The 20,102-nt window shown below is 37.6% G+C and overlaps 1 protein-coding gene across 11 annotated transcripts in view; it reads left to right on the top strand.

Moving 5' to 3' along the window:
- Nucleotides 1-20,102, top strand: part of PTBP3 (polypyrimidine tract binding protein 3) — a 126,833-nt gene that overhangs the window by 82,132 nt on the left and 24,599 nt on the right. For all 11 annotated transcript variants that reach the window (XM_045043719.1, XM_045043714.1, XM_045043717.1 and 8 more), the window contains 2 exons: nt 1,164-1,274; nt 2,693-2,867. In XM_045043719.1, coding sequence (XP_044899654.1) covers nt 1,164-1,274; nt 2,693-2,867 — 286 coding nt within the window. The remainder of the gene's footprint in view (nt 1-1,163; nt 1,275-2,692; nt 2,868-20,102) is intronic.

The raw sequence follows: 20,102 nt of genomic DNA, 5'->3' as shown, positions 1-20,102 counted from the left end.
GATAATAGCAAATTCTTACCAGCATAGGGAATAATTATCTTTTTATTCTTAAAAGTGGACGGACAAGCTTCTGGCTGATTAAGATCCACACTTAAGATGGGATGGGATATAAGAGGAAAACAAAGTGCATTGTAGTAACCGTGGCTATTGGTGATGGAGTAGAGCAAGTATATCGTAAGAACTTGCTAGGGTAACCAGGTATCTGTCAGGAAATCTCCACACTGTGTTTATTCCTCTTCTCCAAAGACACTTCAGAGAGGCCTTCTTTGACCAGTCTTGCACCTTCCCAAGTTACATTCCAGTTCACTCTTATCCCTTTTCCTTTTATTTTTATTCATAACACTTTTTTATGATGAGACATTGTTTTTCATTTATCGTCTGTCTTTCCTTAGGGCATAGACTTTTGTTGTTATTCACTGCTGATTTCCAAGGCCTAGAACAGTGCTCTTTGAATATTGAATGAATTAACAGAGTGGCCTGTAGAGGAACATTTTATAGTTTGTCTGCCTATAAAAATCTTAAGAAGTTGATGCTGATTCTCAAGGTGAAATAGTTGATCCATATGACTCTTCCACTTCCATTCATATGCTTTGTAACACCATTATCTCTTACCAGTAATTAATTCCTACTGTAGTCTCATGTTTTTCATATTGTGCCATTTATCACATACTATAAAATAGGTTAAATATTTGAGTGCCTGTTGTGTGTCAGGCACTGTTTTAGGCCATGCGTGGATGTTGAAACATTAACATCTTAGGCTTGATTTAAGTCATTTTTGTACCGACAATTTTAATAAAGGAAATTATTTTCATTAGGGCTGCCTAGGTGGCTCAGTCGGTTAAGCGTCTGACTGTTGATTTCGGCTCAGGTCAAAATTTCATGGTTCGTGAGTTTGAGCCCTGCCATCAGGCTCTGCGCTGATAGCACAGAGCCTGCTTGGGATTCTCTCCCTCCTTCCCTCCCTCTCTCTCTCTGTCTCTGTCTCTCTCTCTCTCTCTCTCTCTCTCTCTCTCTCTGTTCCTCCCCCACTTGTTCTCACTCTCTCCAAAATAAATAAACTTAAAAAAATAATAGACAAAAATGGAATTTATGAATTGAGTTATATTTATAAAAGTACATTAGCCTAATTTTTACCTTAGATTTAACCTGTGAACTTTTTCCAGATATTTTCTAAATTTGGCACAGTCTTGAAGATTATCACCTTTACAAAGAATAATCAGTTTCAAGCCTTGCTTCAGTATGCTGACCCAGTGAATGCACATTATGCCAAAATGGTAATTACTATCTTTTTTCATTTTTCATTTGTTAATTAGTCTTCTGTGATACCAAAGAATGCCATCATGTCTTCTCCCTTGCTGCAATTTACTGTGTGTTTTTAATTGTAGTAAAGCATACGTAATATAAAATTTACTGCTTTTAAATGCACTGTTCCATATGCTTTTTAAAATGATAAGCTAAAGATTACTTTCTTCATATGAAATGGTTTCAAATCATTTATCACTTCTCAGATCTTTGGGACTCATTTCTGTCATATTTTTAAAGTCTAGAAGTGGAGCACAGTATTCCTGATAAAATCTAAATAATAAAGTAGAATTATCTTTTTTCTTGTATCTTCATTTTGATTCAGTCGCCCAAAGATTGTAATTTTGTAACTGTATTCACTGCTGAATTTTGTTGAGCTCTGATTTTGTGAATATACAACATTTTAGGAAGCTTGCTGCTGTTGGTTTATATTGTCTTTTTTTTTTTAGTACACGAGTGCTTGACTTTTGACAAGTAGAAAATTTCATATTCAGTTTGATTATATTTTACTCATCTCCTATTGAGATCTATTCTTAACCCTAATTCTATATTTTATCAGTATCTGAATTATTTCTAATTTCTTTTCAAAGATTGGGACTAAGGTTTTTAGTAGTTTTCTGTACCACACACTGTCTGCCATATTAGGAATATGGACTTTATATTTGCTGTACCCTTTACCTGCACATATTACTTTGTACCTTTATGATGATGTACTCATCAATAACTGTTTATAAGTCAGTGTTTTTTGTATATTTGCATTTTTCATGTTTTGGGGTTTCTGGTATCTATTTTTGTAAATTTGAGCATTTGTGAAAGTCAAGTGGCTACATATATTCCTTTGATAAGTTTTCATTATTGTGAAGGGGGTAAGAATTACTGATCTTTGGTCTTATGTCAGAACTAATTGCAAAATTTCCCTCATTTATTATTCAAAGTATTATAAAATAGATTTACAAGAGAAAAAAAGAGATAATATTTCATATGTTGTGGTTTCATCTTAAACTGTGTGAAGTGTGCTAAAAAATGCGATGAAATATAAAATCAAATCATTTTTAAACATTTGTTGTGGACAAAATAATCATAATGGTAGCTAGTACGATGCTCAATAATGTGTAAGTTTTCCACGCTTTTACATTTCTCTCCTTTCATTTGATCTTACCATAGACAAGAAAGGGATTATTATGACATTGTGAAAAACTGAAGAGATTTTCTTTTTCTCTCTTACGTTGACACAGTTAGTGACCTAGGTAAAAGTAAACACAAGTCTTTGGCTTTTAGTCCTTTACTCTCTGCTTTACACCTAATTGCCACTCTGTGTCAAAGTAGAGGCTACTTGATTTATCAGTGTTGTTGTCTTGCAAAACCTCAGTCCCTTTCTTACATGCTTTAGGCTCTGGATGGCCAGAATATCTATAATGCATGCTGCACTCTGCGTATTGACTTCTCCAAGCTCACCAGCCTTAATGTGAAATATAATAATGACAAAAGCAGAGACTTCACTCGTTTAGACCTTCCTACTGGTGATGGCCAGCCATCCCTTGAACCCCCTATGGCTGCTGCTTTTGGTGAGTAGTTCCATTTTGGGTCGCAAAGCAAGCTTTCTGAAGTTACAAGTTTTATACATTAATCTGTGCATATCAGCCTTTTTCTTCTTGGATTCTCTCAGGATTTCTAAAGGAAAGAAAAATCTTGGAACAAAATGTGTCCTTTAATTAAATCTTAATATTAGTAGATTCTGTTAGTTGGCAAAACAAATGAATATCTGAAATTGAGTTAAAAATTTATGTTCTAACATTAATCTTACTCATTCTTTATAAGCCAAACAACCATTTGCTTTAAATTAATGCTCATAAGTATTAACATTGCTTTAAATGTGTTGACTTATAGCCACGGAATATTGGTATCTGTGTTCTTGAGAGAAATACTTTTCTCCTTTTGAAGTAGTAGTATTTTACTTATTTTTAAATATTTATTTATTTTTGGAAGAGAGAGATAGGGAGTGACCAGGGAGGGGCAGAGAGAGGAGGCAGAATGCCAAGCAGGCTCCATGCTGTCACTACAGAGCCCGATGTGGGGCTTGAACCCATAAACCATGAGATCATTACCTGAGCTGAAACCAAGAGTTGGACACTTAACTGACTAAGCCACCAGGTGCCCCTGAAGTAGTGTTATTTTAAAAAAGGGCCTAAATTAGTGGTATGTTCTTCCTCTGTTCAAAGAAGGGGATTTATTTTATTTTGTTTTTTTTATAAATCAGAACTCCCATCTGTAACTTAAGTTTGTGTGAAGTTGTATTTTTGCATTATAATTATTAAAATTACAACCTTCTGAATTATCTCTGCAAATGTTGGTTTGAAGGGCTTTTTTCTTTTATTTAAAATTAGTTACCAATAGGGGCGCCTGGTTGGCTCAGTTGGTTCAGCGTTCGACTTCGGCTCAGGTCATGATCTCATGGTCCGTGAGTTCGAGCCCCGCATCAGGCTCTGTGCCGACAGCTCGGAGCCTGGAGCCTGTTTCAGATTCTGTGTCTCCTCCTCTCTCTGACCCTCCCCTGTTCATGCTCTGTCTCTGTCTCAAAAATAAACATTAAAAAAAAATTTTTTTTTTAAATAAAATTAGTTACCAATATATTTGTACTTTTAAAACAAATCATTATGTAAAGGAAGAAGCAATGGATGGCTCAGTTGGGTATATCATTAGGTTGATATATGCTACTTTTGGATTTTGCAGCCCTTGAAGGTGTGGTTTATTATCTAGATAAAGTATTAAATGTTATTACCTTTTGTGATTAGTTTTCATTTCCCAGATGACACCATAAAATATTGCTCATTGAGATGTTAAGTGATATTTAGTCCATATTTATTTTATAGGTGAGAAAAATGAATCCTTAGCCACATGTCCAATTTTCTGGAAAATAGTTTGTAACTTTATTTTCAAGTAAAAGCTTTCTGTTATTTATAACTGAGAAAGACAAGTGAATTGTTCAGTTCATGTTCCTGAACTGTTAAAGTTTCTGTCTTGGTCTAACCAAACTTTTGTGTTTTATACTTGTTACCAGCCTCTACTTACATGTCTGATTTGGCAGAGCCAGAGGTTTTTGTAATCACCATTTCAGGAATACATGATAGAAATTGAGGCTGTCATTCAAGTTTACCAAAACTTTGCTATCAAATGCAGAACTGTACTTATTCCAATAATTGAGTATATATTTTTGATGTAATTAATTATACATTATGGGAGGAGGACATTTTTCAATTATGATCAAGAATTTTGGTTTCTGAGTATAAAATAACAGAGTAGTAACAGTCTTTTTCATCGTTTTAATAAATCCTTAGTCATTGCAATGTCTACATCTTAAGAGAGCTGATTCATCAACAGAGAACAATACTTTTTTGCATATTATGTGAAAGTTTACTCTGCCTCTTGCTAATATTTAACATGATTCACTATTCCCTTCTTTTCTCTTGGCTTGTGCAATACCACTCTCCTGACTTTTTCCTTACTATCTCTTCTTTCTTTTTTTAAAGGTTCTTTACTGCTCGTAGGGTTAAGTCATAAGCACTCTGTCCCTGTTTTTAGTGATAATACACTATACCTTTAGAAAATCTTCTAAAATATGCAAATATATATTTTAACACCCATGTAGTTATCATCCAGGTTAAGAAATAATATATTTATATATCCTGAAGAAGCAGTGTTTGTAGCACTCTCATTGATTATGTATGTTCCTTCCCTTCCTGTCCCAGGATGATCAGTCTCAAATTTGATGATATTCATTCTTTTGCTTTTCTGCCTTTTCCTTGTGTATGTTTTTCTTATCACTCATTATGCAGCTCTAAGTGTTAATTTAAAGATTTTTTCTCCTTTATTTAGAATTTTATGTAAATGGCATCATGCTCTTCATTTTCTTTTGTTGACTTGTGATTCATCCATATTTATATATATATATATATATATATATATATATATATATATATATATATATATATATATATAAATGGCTGTTGCTTATTCATTCTCAGTAGCATCAAATGTATAGATATCTATTGAATGAATATACCACAGTTTGTTTATCCATTCTGTTGTTGATAGTCATTAGGATTGTTTTAGTTTGAGGTCATTATGGACAATGCTGCAGTGAGATATTCCTGATTACCCATGAGGTGAAACATATTTTTATTTGTTTATTGGCCATTCTCCCTTATGAATTTTCTGTTTTAACTTTTTTTTACCTATTTTTGTGTTTGCTGTCTTGTTTCTTTCTTTTCTTTTTATTTTTCTTTCTTTTTTTTTTTGGTGGAAATTCTTTTTATATATATCCCACACAATAGTCCTTTGTTGGCTATAGCTATATGTGTTTCAAATAGTTTCTTCCATTTTTGGCTTACTGGTTTATTCTTGTTATGGTATTTTTATTTAGTCAAATTTATTTGCCATTTCTTTTATATTTATGTTTTTTGTGTCTTGTTTAAGAAATCCTTTGTTCCTCTCACATCATAAATATATATACCTACATTCTTTTTTTTTTTTAATATATGAAATTTATTGACAAATTGGTTTCCATACAACACCCAGTGCTCATCCCAAAAGGTGCCCTCCTCAATACCCATCACCCACCCTCTCCTCCCTCCCACCCCCCATCAACCCTCAGTTTGTTCTCAGTTTTTAACAGTCTCTTATGCTTTGGCTCTCTCCCACTCTAACCTCTTTTTTTTTTTTTTTTTTTTTTCCTTCCCCTCCCCCATGGGTTCCTGTTAAGTTTCTCAGGATCCACATAAGAGTGAAACCATATGGTATCTGTCTTTCTCTGTATGGCTTATTTCACTTAGCATCACACTCTCCAGTTCCATCCACGTTGCTACAAAAGGCCATATTTCATTTTTTCTCATTGCCACGTAGTATTCCATTGTGTATATAAACCACAATTTCTTTATCCATTCATCAGTTGATGGACATTTAGGCTCTTTCCATAATTTGGCTATTGTTGAGAGTGCTGCTATGAACATTGGGGTACAAGTGGCCCTATGCATCAGTACTCCTGTATCCCTTGGATAAATTCCTAGCAGTGCTATTGCTGGGTCATAGGGTAGGTCTATTTTTAATTTTCTGAGGAACCTCCACACTGCTTTCCAGAGCGGCTGCACCAATTTGCATTCCCACCAACAGTGCAAGAGGGTTCCCGTTTCTCCACATCCTCTCCAGCATCTATAGTCTCCTGATTTGTTCATTTTGGCCACTCTGACTGGCGTGAGGTGATACCTGAGTGTGGTTTTGATTTGTATTTCCCTGATAAGGAGCGACGCTGAACATCTTTTCATGTGCCTGTTGGCCATCCGGATGTCTTCTTTAGAGAAGTGTCTATTCATGTTTTCTGCCCATTTCTTCACTGGGTTATTTGTTTTTCGGGTGTGGAGTTTGGTGAGCTCTTTATAGATTTTGGATACTAGCCCTTTGTCCGATATGTCATTTGCGAATATCTTTTCCCATTCCGTTGGTTGCCTTTTAGTTTTGTTGGTTGTTTCCTTTGCTGTGCAGAAGCTTTTTATCTTCATAAGGTCCCAGTAATTCACTTTTGCTTTTAATTCCCTTGCCTTTGGGGATGTATCGAGTAAGAGATTGCTACGGCTGAGGTCAGAGAGGTCTTTTCCTGCTTTCTCCTCTAAGGTTTTGATGGTTTCCTGTCTCACATTTAGGTCCTTTATCCATTTTGAGTTTATTTTTGTGAATGGTGTGAGAAAGTGGTCTAGTTTCAACCTTCTGCATGTTGCTGTCCAGTTCTCCCAGCACCATTTGTTAAAGAGGCTGTCTTTTTTCCATTGGATGTTCTTTCCTGCTTTGTCAAAGATGAGTTGGCCATACGTTTGTGGGTCTAGTTCTGGGGTTTCTATTCTATTCCATTGGTCTATGTGTCTGTTTTTGTGCCAATACCATGCTGTCTTGATGATGACAGCTTTGTAGTAGAAGCTAAAGTCTGGGATTGTGATGCCTCCTGCTTTGGTCTTCTTCTTCAAAATTCCTTTGGCTATTCGGGGCCTTTTGTGGTTCCATATGAATTTTAGGATTGCTTGTTCTAGTTTCGAGAAGAATGCTGGTGCAATTTTGATTGGGATTGCATTGAATGTGTAGATAGCTTTGGGTAGTATTGACATTTTGACAATATTTATTTTTCCAATCCATGAGCAGGGAATGTCTTTCCATTTCTTTAAATCTTCTTCAATTTCCTTCATAAGCTTTCTATAGTTTTCAGCATACAGATCCTTTACATCTTTGGTTAGATTTATTCCTAGGTATTTTATGCTTCTTGGCGCAATTGTGAATGGGATCAGTTTCTTTATTTGTCTTTCTGTTGCTTCATTGTTAGTGTATAAGAATGCAACTGATTTCTGTACATTGATTTTGTATCCTGCAACTTTGCTGAATTCCTGTATCAGTTCTAGCAGACTTTTGGTGGAGTCTATCAGGTTTTCCATGTATAATATCATGTCATCTGCAAAAAGCGAAAGCTTGACTTCATCTTTGCCAATTTTGATGCCTTTGATTTCCTTTTGTTGTCTGATTGCTGATGCTAGAACTTCCAGCACTATGTTAAACAGCAGCGGTGAGAGTGGGCATCCTTGTCGTGTTCCTGATCTCAGGGAAAAAGCTCTCAGTTTTTCCCCGTTGAGGATGATGTTAGCTGTGGGCTTTTCATAAATGGCTTTTATGATCTTTAAGTATGTTCCTTCTATCCCGACTTTCTCAAGGGTTTTTCTTAAGAAAGGGTGCTGGATTTTGTCAAAGGCCTTTTCTGCATCGATTGACAGGATCATATGGTTCTTCTCTTTTTTTTTGTTAATGTGATGTATCACGTTGATTGATTTGCGAGTGTTGAACCAGCCCTGCATCCCAGGAATGAATCCCACTTGATCATGGTGAATAATTCTTTTTATATGCCGTTGAATTCGATTTGCTAGTATCTTATTGAGAATTTTTGCATCCATATTCATCAGGGATATTGGCCTGTAGTTCTCTTTTTTTACTGGGTCTCTGTCTGGTTTAGGAATCAAAGTAATACTGGCTTCTTAGAATGAGTCTGGAAGTTTTCCTTCCCTTTCTATTTCTTGGAATAGCTTGAGAAGGATAGGTATTATCTCTGCTTTAAACGTCTGGTAGAACTCCCCTGGGAAGCCATCTGGTCCTGGACTCTTATTTGTTGGGAGATTTTGGATAACCGATTCAATTTCTTCGCTGGTTATGGGTCTGTTCAAGCTTTCTATTTCCTCCTGATTGAGTTTTGGAAGAGTGTGGGTGTTCAGGAATTTGTCCATTTCTTCCAGGTTGTCCAATTTGTTGGCATATAATTTTTCATAGTATTCCCTGATAATTGTTTGTATCTCTGAGGGATTGGTTGTAATACTTCCATTTTCATTCATGATTTTATCTATTTGGGTCATCTCCCTTTTCTTTTGAGAAGCCTGGCTAGAGGTTTGTCAATTTTGTTTATTTTTTCAAAAAACCAACTCTTGGTTTCGTTGATCTGCTCTACAGTTTTTTTAGATTCTATATTGTTTATTTCTGCTCTGATCTTTATTATTTCTCTTCTTCTGCTGGGTTTAGGCTGCCTTTGCTGTTCTGCTTCTAGTTCCTTTAGGTGTGCTGTTAGATTTTGTATTTGGGATTTTTCTTGTTTCTTGAGATAGGCCTGGATTGCAATGTATTTTCCTCTCAGGACTGCCTTCGCTGCGTCCCAAAGCGTTTGGATTGTTGTATTTTCATTTTCGTTTGTTTCCATATATTTTTTAATTTCTTCTCTAATTCTCTAATTGCCTGGTTGACCCACTCATTCGTTAGTAGGGTATTCTTTAACCTCCATGCTTTTGGAGGTTTTCCAGACTTTTCTCTGTGGTTGATTTCAAGCTTCATAGCATTGTGGTCTGAAAGTATGCATGGTATAATTTCAATTCTTGTAAACTTATGAAGGGATGTTTTGTGACCCAGTATATGATCTATCTTGGAGAATGTTCCATGTGCACTCGAGAAGAAAGTATATTCTGTTGCTTTGGGATGTAGAGTTCTAAATATATCTGTCAAGTCCATCTGATCCAATGTCTCATTCAGGGCCCTTGTTTCTTTATTGACCGTGTGTCTAGATGATCTGTCCATTTCTGTAAGTGGGGTGTTAAAGTCCCCTGCAATTACCACATTCTTATCAATAAGGTTGCTTATGTTTATGAGTAATTGTTTTATATATTTGGGGGCTCCGGTATTCGGCGCATAGACATTTATAATTGTTAGCTCTTCCTGATGGATAGACCCTGTAACTATTATATAATGTCCTTCTTCATCTCTTGTTACAGCCTTTAATTTAAAGTCTAGTTTGTCTGATATAAGTATGGCTACTCCAGCTTTCTTTTGGCTTCCAGTTGCATGATAAATAGTTCTCCATCCCCTCACTCTCAATCTAAAGGTGTCCTCAGGTCTAAAATGAGTCTCTTGTAGACAGCAAATAGATGGGTCTTGTTTTTTTATCCATTCTGATACCCTATGTCTTTTGGTTGGCGCATTTAATCCATTTACATTCAGTGTTATTATAGAAAGATACGGGTTTAGAGTCATTGTGATGTCTGTATGTTTTATGCTTGTAGTGATGTCTCTGGGACTTTGTCTCACAGGGTCCCCCTTGGGATCTCTTGTAGGGCTGGTTTAGTGGTGACAAATTCCTTCAGTTTTTGTTTGTTTGGGAAGACCTTTATCTCTCCTTCTATTCTACATGACAGATGACAGATTTGCTGGGTAAAGGATTCTTGGCTGCATATTTTTTCTGTCTAGCACCCTGAAAATCTCGTGCCAATTCTTTCTGGCCTGCCAAGTTTCAAAAGAGAGATCAGTCACGAGTCTTATAGGTCTCCCTTTATATGTGAGGGCACGTTTACCCCTTGCTGCTTTCAGAATTTTCTCTTTATCCTTGTATTTTGCCAGTTTCACTATGATATGTGGTGCAGAAGATCGATTCAAGTTACGTCTGAAGGGAGTTCTCTGTGCCTCTTGGATTTCAGTGCCTTTTTCCTTCCCCAGTTCAGGGAAGTTCTCAGCTATTACTTCTTCAAGTACCCCTTCAGCACCTTTCCCTCTCTCTTCCTCCTCTGGGATACCAATTATGCGTATATTATTTCTTTTTAGTGTATCACTTAGTTCTCTAATTTTCCCCTCATACTCCTGGATTTTTTTCTCTCTCTTTTTCTCAGCTTCCTCTTTTTCCATAACTTTATCTTCTAGTTCACCTATTCTCTCCTCTGCCTCTTCAAGCCGAGCTGTGGTGGTTTCCATTTTGTTATGCATTTCGTTTAAAGCGTTTTTCAGCTCCTCGTGACTGTTCTTTAGTCCCTTGATCTCTGTAGCAAGAGATTCTCTGCTGTCCTGTATACTGTTTTCAAGCCCAGCGATTAATTTTATGACTATTATTCTAAATTCACTTTCTGTTATATTATTTAAATCCTTTTTGATCAGCTCATTAGCTGTTGTTATTTCCTGGAGATTCTTCTGAGGGGAATTCTTCCGCTTGGTCATTTTGGATAGTCCCTGGCGTGGTGAGGACCTGCAGGGCACTTCCCCTGTGCTGTGGTATATAACTGGAGTTGGTGGGCGGGGCCGCAGTCAGACCTGATGTCTGCCCCCAGCCCACCGCTGGGGCCACAGTCAGACTGGTGTGTGCCTTCTCTTCCCCTCTCCTAGGGGCAGGATTCACTGTGGGGTGGCGTGGCCCGTCTGGGCTACTTGCACACTGCCAGGCTTGTGATGCTGGGGATCTGGCGTATTAGCTGGGGTGGGTAGGTAAGGTGCACGGGGGCAGGAGGGGCAGGCTTAGATCGCTTCTCCTTAGGTGATCCACTTCAGGAGGGGCCCTGTGGCAGCGGGAGGGAGTTAGATCCGCTGCCGGAAGTTTGGCTCCGCAGAAGCACAGAGTTGGGTGTTTGCGCGGAGTGAGCAAGTTCCCTGGCAGGAACTGGTTCTCTTTGGGATTTTGGCTGGGGGATGGGCGGGGGAGATGGCGCTGGTGAGCGCCTTTGTTCCCCACCAAACTGGGCTCTGTCGTCAGGGGGCTCAGCAGCTCTCCCTCCCTTTGTCCTCCAGCCTTCCCGCTTTCCGAGCAGAGCTGTTAACTTATGACCTCTCAGATGCTAAGTCGCGCTTGTTGTGGGAACACAGTCCGTCAGGCCCCTCCGCTTTTGCAAGCCAGACTCGGGGGCTCTGCTTGGCCGGCGAGCCGCCCCTCCGCCTCGGCTCCCTCCCGCCAGTCCGTGGAGCACGCACCACCTCGCCGCCCTTCCTACCCTCTTCCGTGGGCCTCTCGTCTGCGTTTGGCTCCGGTGACTCCGTTCTGCTAATCCTCTGGCGGTTTTCTGGGTTATTTAGGCAGGTGTAGGTGGAATCTAAGTGATCAGCAGGACGTGCGGTGAGCCCAGCGTCCTCCTAAGCCGCCATCTTGCAAAAACCCCATATACCTACATTCTAAAGTTCATAGTATTTTAGTGCCACCTGGGTGACTTAATTGGTTGAGCATTCAACTCTTGGTTTCAGCCCAGGTCATGATCTCAGTTTTGTGAGGTCGAGCTCCGTGTCGGGCTCCATGCTGACAATGCAGAGCCTGCTTGGGATTCTCTGTGTCTCCCTCTCTCTTTGCCTCTTCCCCACCTTCACTGTCTCTCTCTCTCAATATAAATAAACTTTATAGTATTTTAATAATTTTGTTTTGAAATAGTTGAAGTTGCAAGATTAGTACAAAGAAATTCCCTTATATCCAGAAGCATCCAAGATTCCTCAATTAACATCATGCCACATTTACTTCATCGTCTCTCTGATTATATGGAAGAGGTGGATAGTTGTTTTTTCTTTTTCCCCTTAATTATTAGAGAGTTAGTTGCAGGCATGATGCCTCTTTACTTCTTAATACTCAGTGTGTATTTTCTTTTTTAATTTTATTTATTTAATTATTTTTTTAACATTTATTTTTGAGGCAGAGACAGAGCATGAATGGGGGAGGGTCAGAGAGAGAGGGAGACAGAGTCTGAAGCAGGCTCCAGGCTCTGAGCTGTCAGCACAGAGCCTGACGTGGGGCTCGAATTCACGGACCGTGAGATTACGACCTGAGCTGAAGTCGGACGCTTAACCGACTGAGCCACCCAGGCGCCCCTCAGTGTGTATATTCTAAGAATAAGGACATTCTTACGTAAACACAGGTCACTTATCAAAATTGGGAAATAAACATTTATATAATACTATGATCTAATCCATAGACCTTTTAGAAATTTGCCTGTTGCAAAAGTAATGTTCTTTATAAGAGAATTTTTTCTGGTAAAGACCCAAACCAGTATTAGGCTAATTTATTTGGAGTCTCTTTAGAGTCCTTTAATTTGGAACATTTCCTCACTCTTTGTCTTTCATGATATTTGAATTGGTGAAGATTTCAGGTTGGGTATTTCATAGAATGTCTCTCAATATGAGTGTCTGGGTTTTTTTTGGCTAAAACAGAGTTGTGTCTTTCTCAGTTGGTTACATCAGGAGACATAGGATGCCAGTTTATCTAATTCATTATGATACTAACTTTGATCACTTACTAACATGATTTCTGCAAAGTTTCTTCCCAGTAAATTACTATTTTTCTCTGTAATTTGTAGGGTGATACATTGAGACTATATAAATATCCTGTTCCCTATCGCTTTTCACTCTTGAATTGTATCATCCATTGCCAAATATTGTTGTTACTGTGATGGTTACCTTATTGGAGATTTGTTAATCTCATCATTCCTTTAATGTTTATTAGCTGTAATTTTATTATAAAGGACTTTTTTCTTACCACCACTCCCTTCATTTATTTATTCATTCATTTTGAATAAATTTGACATCTAACATTGTGTGAATTTAAGGTGTGTAACATGTTACTTCGATACATTTATATGTAATAATGTCTGTCAAAATTCATTATACTGTGCATTAGGTCTCTATGCTTATTTATCACTCATTTATTTTTTCTTGTCAATGTGGTCTTACAGATTTTTTTATAATTTTTAATTTAATTTTCTTCTAATTTACATCCAAATTAGTTAGCATATAGTACAACAATAATATCAGTAGATTCTTTAGTGCCCCTTACCTATTTAGCCCACAACCCCTCCAGTTAACCCTGTTTGTTCTCCATATTTATGAGTCTCTTCTGTTTTGTCCCCCTCCCTATTTTTATATTTTTTGTTTCCCTTCCCTTATGTTCATCTGTTTTGTCTCTTAACGTCCTCATATGAGTGAAGTCATATGACATTTGTCTTTCTCTAATTTCACTTAGCCTAATACCCTCCAGTCGCATCCACATAGTTGCAAATGGCAAGATTTCATTCTTTTTGATTGCCAAGTAATACACCATTGTATATATATATACCACACCTTCTTTATCCATTCATCCAGCGATGGACATTTGGGCTCTTTCCATACTTTGGCTGTTGTTGATAGTGCTGCTATAAACATGGGGATGCATGTGTCCCTTCGAAACAGCACACCTGTACCATTGGATAAATGTCTAGTAGTGTAATTGCTGGGTCGTAGGGTAGTTTTATTTTTAGTTTTTTGAGGAACCTCCATACTGTTTTCCAGAGTGGCTGCACCAGCTTGCATTCCCATGGTCTTATAGATTCTTCTTATTCTGTGGGTTTTATGCTGTGATTTTTCATTTTATGTTCAACCTGTCCCAGGTTTGGCCAGTGGGAGCCCTTTCACAGTGGCTTCTGTGGCCCTTGACATATCCCTGTCTTCGTTTGAACATTTCCTAACTTTCTGGTTGAAGATATTTCAGCTCTTCTTTACCTTCCCTCCCTTAGTGCTGCAATCGGCTACTTCTCCATGGAGGCCCGGTTCCTTTTAGTTAGAAATGGTTTTTTGAAATCAATACTCAGGCATTAGATGTGCTCATTGTTGATAGGAACATCATTGCTTCTAGGCAGTTTAAATGAACATTACTGGGATTCATATGTATGTGTAGGTCATAAATGTATTTCTTTGTGCTTCATAAATACATGTCTCTGTGTGGTTAAAAACCACAAATTTTAACTAATACCTCCAATTCCAATCCCCGCACCCTTTTCATACTGTTAGCTCCCTGCATCAAGAATGAGATATTTAGTTTCTATTAGCTTCAATGTGTTTACTTATTTGCTCAATCTTGTAATACACAGAGCGTGGTTTCAGAGTTGTTAACACATAGCATTAACTTCAGCTGAATATTTGCTTAAGTTGTTTTGTGGGTATTATTCCTGGGTCTTTTTTATTAGTCTCTCCTTTAATCATCACCACAAGTCTCAATACCTGACAGAATAAATCTTTTTACCTTATTTTTCAAGAATGTCTTTGCACTTCTTCATCATTTTACCTATGAATTTTAGGGTCAACATGTCACATCCTCAAGGAAAAAGCTGTTAGAGTTCATTTGGATTACATTGACTTTATAAATCACGTAGAAGATAATTGAAATCTTTACAATACAGTCTTAACCGTCTTTGAACATTGTACATCTCTTCATTTTTTTGAATGTTCCTTAATGTCTTTCCAAAGAGTTTGGTGACTTTAGGTGACTCCACAAATATGTGCATGCTTTGTTATATTTATTCCTCAGGACCATACTTTTTAAATGTTTATTTTTGAGAGAAAGAGTGCAAGCGGCAGAGGGGAAGATAAAGAGGGAAACACAGAATCCGAAGCAGGCTCCAAGCTCTGATCTATCAGCAAAGAGCCTGACGCGGGGCTCAAACCCATGGACCGTGAGATCATGACCTGAGCCAAAGCTGGATGCTTAACCAACTGAACCACCCAGGCGCCCCAGGATCATACTTTTTAGATTCTAATTCTAGACCTACTATTTATAATCTGTGTGACTTGGGGCAAATTGTTTAACTTCTCTGCACTTTTGTTTATTCATATGTGAAATGAGCATGGGGCGCCTGGGTGACTAAGTTGGTTTAGTGTCCAGCTCTTGATTTCCTTTAAGGTCATGATCTCCTGGTTCATGAGTTCGGGCCCCACGTCAGGCTCTGTGCCGATAGCATGGAACCTGCTTGGGATTCTCTGCCCCTCTCTTTCTGCTCCCTCCCTGCTTGCATGTGCGCTCTCTCGTGTGCTCTCTCTCTAAAATAAATATTTTTTTTAAAAGCTATCTAAAATAGTCAAAGTATTTACAATAATTGCTTAATGAAAGACTTAATGTAAAGCTGCAGAAATCAAGCCAGTTTGGTAGTGTATATAGGATATATAGATTTACATTAATAGAGCAGAATACAGAGTCTAGAAATAGTCTCATTTATATGTAATACATCTGTTGATTTTTCAACAGTGTAAAATTCCATAGGGAAAGAAAATCTTTTCAAAAAGTTTTTAGACACATAGGTATTCATACTGAAAAAATTAAAAATTTTTTTCTGTATCTTGTACCATACTGACAAACTGACTTTCTTGAAATAGATCTTTAGACCTATACTGTAAGGTTTAAACCAATGCAGAAGAAGTTATATACAAACCTAATGGTAACCATATACCAAAACCCACTAATAAAACATTCAAAGAATAGAGAGGAAGAAATCCAAGTATATCACTAAAGAAAATCAGCAAAACATGAAAAGAAAAAGGATCTGAGAAAATCAGAAACAGCCACAAAATAAGTAATAAGATGGCAATAAACACGTATCTATCAATAATTACTTTGAATGTAAATGGACTAAATGCTCCAATCAAAACAGAGATTGACAGAATTGATTAAAAAATAAGACCCATCTAGGGTCGCCTGGGTGGCTCAGTTGGTTGGGCGTCCGACTTCACCTCAGGTCATGATCTCGCGGTTCATGGGTTCGAGCCCTGTGTTGGGCTGTGTGCTGACAGCTCAGAGCCTGGAGCCTGCTTCAGATTCTGTGTCTCCCTCTCTCTCTGCCCCTCCCCGACTCACACTCTGTCTCTCTCTCTCTCTCTCTCAAAAATAAACAAACATTTAAAAAATTTTTTTTAAACAAGACCCATCTAAATGCTGCCTACAGGAGACTCATTTTAGACCTAAAGACACATTCAGTTTGAAAGTGAAGGGATGGAGAAACATCTGTCAGACAAACAGATCTCAAAAGAAAGAGAGTAACAGTACTTACATTGGACAAAAACAGACTTAAAAACAAAGACTGTAAAGAACAAATAAGGATGTTATGTAATTAAAAAGGGGGCAATCCAACAAGAAGATACAAAAATTATACATATTTATGCACCCAGCATAGGAGCACCCAAATACACTATAAAACAGTTATTAACAAACATAAAGGAATTAATTGATAGTAATATGCTAATAGTAAGGGACTTTAACACCCCACTTACCCCAACGGACAGTTCATGTAAACAGAAAATCAACAAGGAAACTGTGGCTTTGAAGGACATACCAGAACAGATGGATTTAACAGATACATTCAGAATATTCCATCCTGAAACAGCAGAATACATATTATTTGCAAGTGCTCATGGAGCATTCTCCAGAATAGACCACATATTAGACCACAAAACAAACCAGCAAATTCAAAAGATCAAAATGATACCATGCATCTTTTCAACCACAAGAAAAAATCTGGAAAGACCATAAACACATTGAGGCTAAATAACATGCGAATAAACCATGACTGAGTCAACCAGGAAATAAAAGAAGAAATTAAAAAGTACATAGAAACAAATGATAATGAAAGCACAACAGTCCAAAACCTCTGGGATGCAGTAAAAGTCGGTTCTAAGAGGGAAGTTCATAGTAATACTGGCCTGTCTCAGCAAGAAAAATCTCACATAAACAACCTAACCTTATACCTAAAGGAGGTAGAAAAAGAACAACAAACAAAACCGAAAACCAGCAGAAGGACGAAAATAAATAATAAAGATTAGAGCAGACATAAATGATATAGAAACTAAAAACAAAAAAACAATAGAACAGATCAATGAAACCAGGAGCTGGTTCTTTGGAAAATAATCAGTAAAATTGATTATCCTTTAGTCAGACTTGCCAAGAAAAAGAAAAAGAAAGGACACCAAATCACAAATGAGAGGAGAAAAAACCAACACCACAGAAATGCAAACAATTGTAAGAGAATATTATGAAAAACTATATGCCAACAAACCGGGCAACCTAGAAGAGATGGTTAAATTCCTAGAAACCTATAAACTATCAAAACTGAGACAGAAAGAAATAGGAAATTTGAACAGTCAGTAACCAGTCAAGGTATTGAATCAGTAATCAAAAAACTCCCAACAAACAAAAGCCCAGGACCAGATGGTTTCACAGGCAGTTTCTACCAGACACTTAAAGAAAAACTCATAACTTCTGTTCTCAAACTATTCCAAAAAATAGAAGAGGAAGGAAAACTTCCATATTGATTCCCTGAGGCCAACATTATCCTGATACCAAAACCAGATAAAGACCCACTAAAGAGAACTGTAGGCCAATATCCCTGATGAACATGGATGCAAAAATTCTCAATAAGATACTAGCAAACTGCTTTAAAGAATACATTTTTTTTTAAATCACAATCAAGTGGGATATTCCTGGGATGCAAAAGTGGTTCAATAATCGTATTTCAATCAACATCATACATCACATCAGTAAGAGAAAGGATAACCATATTATCATTTCAGTAAATAACAGAAAAATCATTTGACAAAGCACAACATCCATTCTTGATGAAAGTGCCCAACAAAGTAGATTTAGAGGGCCTAATGTAAATAAGGCCATGTGTGAAAAACCCACAGCTAACATCATCCTTAATGGGGAAACACTGAAAGCTTTTCCCCTAAGGTCAGGAACATGACGAGGATGTCTACTGTCAACACTTTTATTCAACATAGTACTGGACGTCCTACCCACAGCAATCAGACAACAAAAAGAAAGAAAAGGCATCCAGTTTGGGAAAGAAGAAGTAAAACTTTTAATATTTGCAGATGGCATAATACTATATATAGAAAACCCTAAGACTCAACCAACAAACTGCTAGAACTGATAAGTTCAGTAAAGTTGTAGGATATAAAATGAAAGAACAGAAATCTGTTGTATTTCTGTATACCAATAATGAAGCAGCAGATAGAGAAATTATGAAAACAATCCCATTTACAATTGTACCAAAAATAATTTAAGATATCTTATGTAGGATACCTAGGAATAAACTTAACTAAAGAGGTAAAAGACCTGTACTCTGAAACCTGTAAAACACTGATGAAAGAAATGGAAGACAACACAAAGAAATGGAAAGACATTCCATGTTCGTGTTTTGAAAGAACAAATATTTTTAAATGATTGTAGTACCCAAAGCAGTCTATACATTTAATGCAATCTCTATCAAAAACCAAGAGCAGATTTCACAACTAGAACAAACAACCCTAAAATTTGTATGGAACCACAAAAGACCCCAAACAGCCAAAGCAGTCTTGAAAAAGAAAAGCAAAGCAGGGGACATCATAATTCTGGACTTCATAGGTCAATAGACCAGAAGAGAAAACCCAGAAATAAACCCACGATTGTGTGGTCCATTAATTTTCAACAAAGGAGAAACAAATATCCAATGGGAAAAAGAGTCTCTTCAACATACAGTGTTGGGAAAACTGGACAGCAACATGCAAAAGAATGTGTGTACACATGGAATATTATTCAGCCATAAAAAATGAAATTTTGCCATTTCCAATGACGTGGATGGAGGTAGGGAGTATAATTCTAAGTGAAATAAGTCAGAAAGACAACTACCACATGATTTCACTCATGTAGAATCTAATATAAAACAAAGGAAGAAATAAGAGAAAGGCATCAATAAACAGACTTTAATTTGTGTTTGTTTGGTTTGGTTGTTTGGTTTGGTTGTTTGGTTTTGGTTTTTTTGTTTTTGTTTTTTTGGTAATCCGTTTACCCAACATGAGACTTGAACTCATCACCCCAAGCTCAATATTTGCATGCACTTCTGACTGAGCCAGCCAGGCACCTGAACTCTTTTTTCTTTCTTTTTTTTTTTTTTAAGTTTCTTTATTTAGAGAGAGCACATTGGAGGGGCAGAGAGAATCCCAAGCAGGCTCCGCACTGTCAGCACAGAGCCTGATGCGGGGCTTGAACTCACAAACAGTGAGACTGTGACCTGAGCCAAAATCAAGAGTCAGTCACTTAGCCACCCGAGCACCCCACCCCCAACTCTTACTTACAGAGAACAAACGAATGGTTACCAGAGTGGGGGAGGGGGTTTAAATAGGTTATGGTGATTAAGGAGAGCACTTGTAGTCATGAGCACTGGGTGATGTAGGGAATATAGAAATGTTGAATCACTGTAATATACACACGAAACTAATATTACACTGTATGTTAACAGTGCTTGAAAGATAACATCAAGAAAATCAAAGGCAGGGGCACGTGGGTAGCTCAGTTGGGTAAGTGTCCAACTCTTGTGTTCAAGCCTTGCATTGGGCTCCGTGCTGACAGAGCCTGCTTGGGATTCTATCTCTCCCCCCTTCTCTGCCCCTCCCATGCTTATACTCTCTCTCTCTCTCTCTCTCACTCTCTCTCTCTCTCTCTCTCTCTCTCTCTTTCTCTCTCTCTCTCAAAAATAAACTTTAGGGTGGCTCAGTCATTTGAGTGTCCAACTTTGGCTCAGGTCATGATCTTGCAGTTAGGGAGTTTGAGCCCCACATCAGGCTCACTGCTGTCAGCCTGTCAGTGCAGAGCCTGCTTCAGATCCTCTGTCCCCCTTTCTCTGCCCCTCCCCTGCTTGTGCTCTCCAAAAATAAATATTAAAATA

Source organism: Felis catus, chromosome D4 (genome assembly GCF_018350175.1).
Source record: "Felis catus isolate Fca126 chromosome D4, F.catus_Fca126_mat1.0, whole genome shotgun sequence".
Taxonomy (NCBI): domain Eukaryota; kingdom Metazoa; phylum Chordata; class Mammalia; order Carnivora; family Felidae; genus Felis; species Felis catus.
This window is presented reverse-complemented; position numbering and strand designations above follow the sequence as displayed.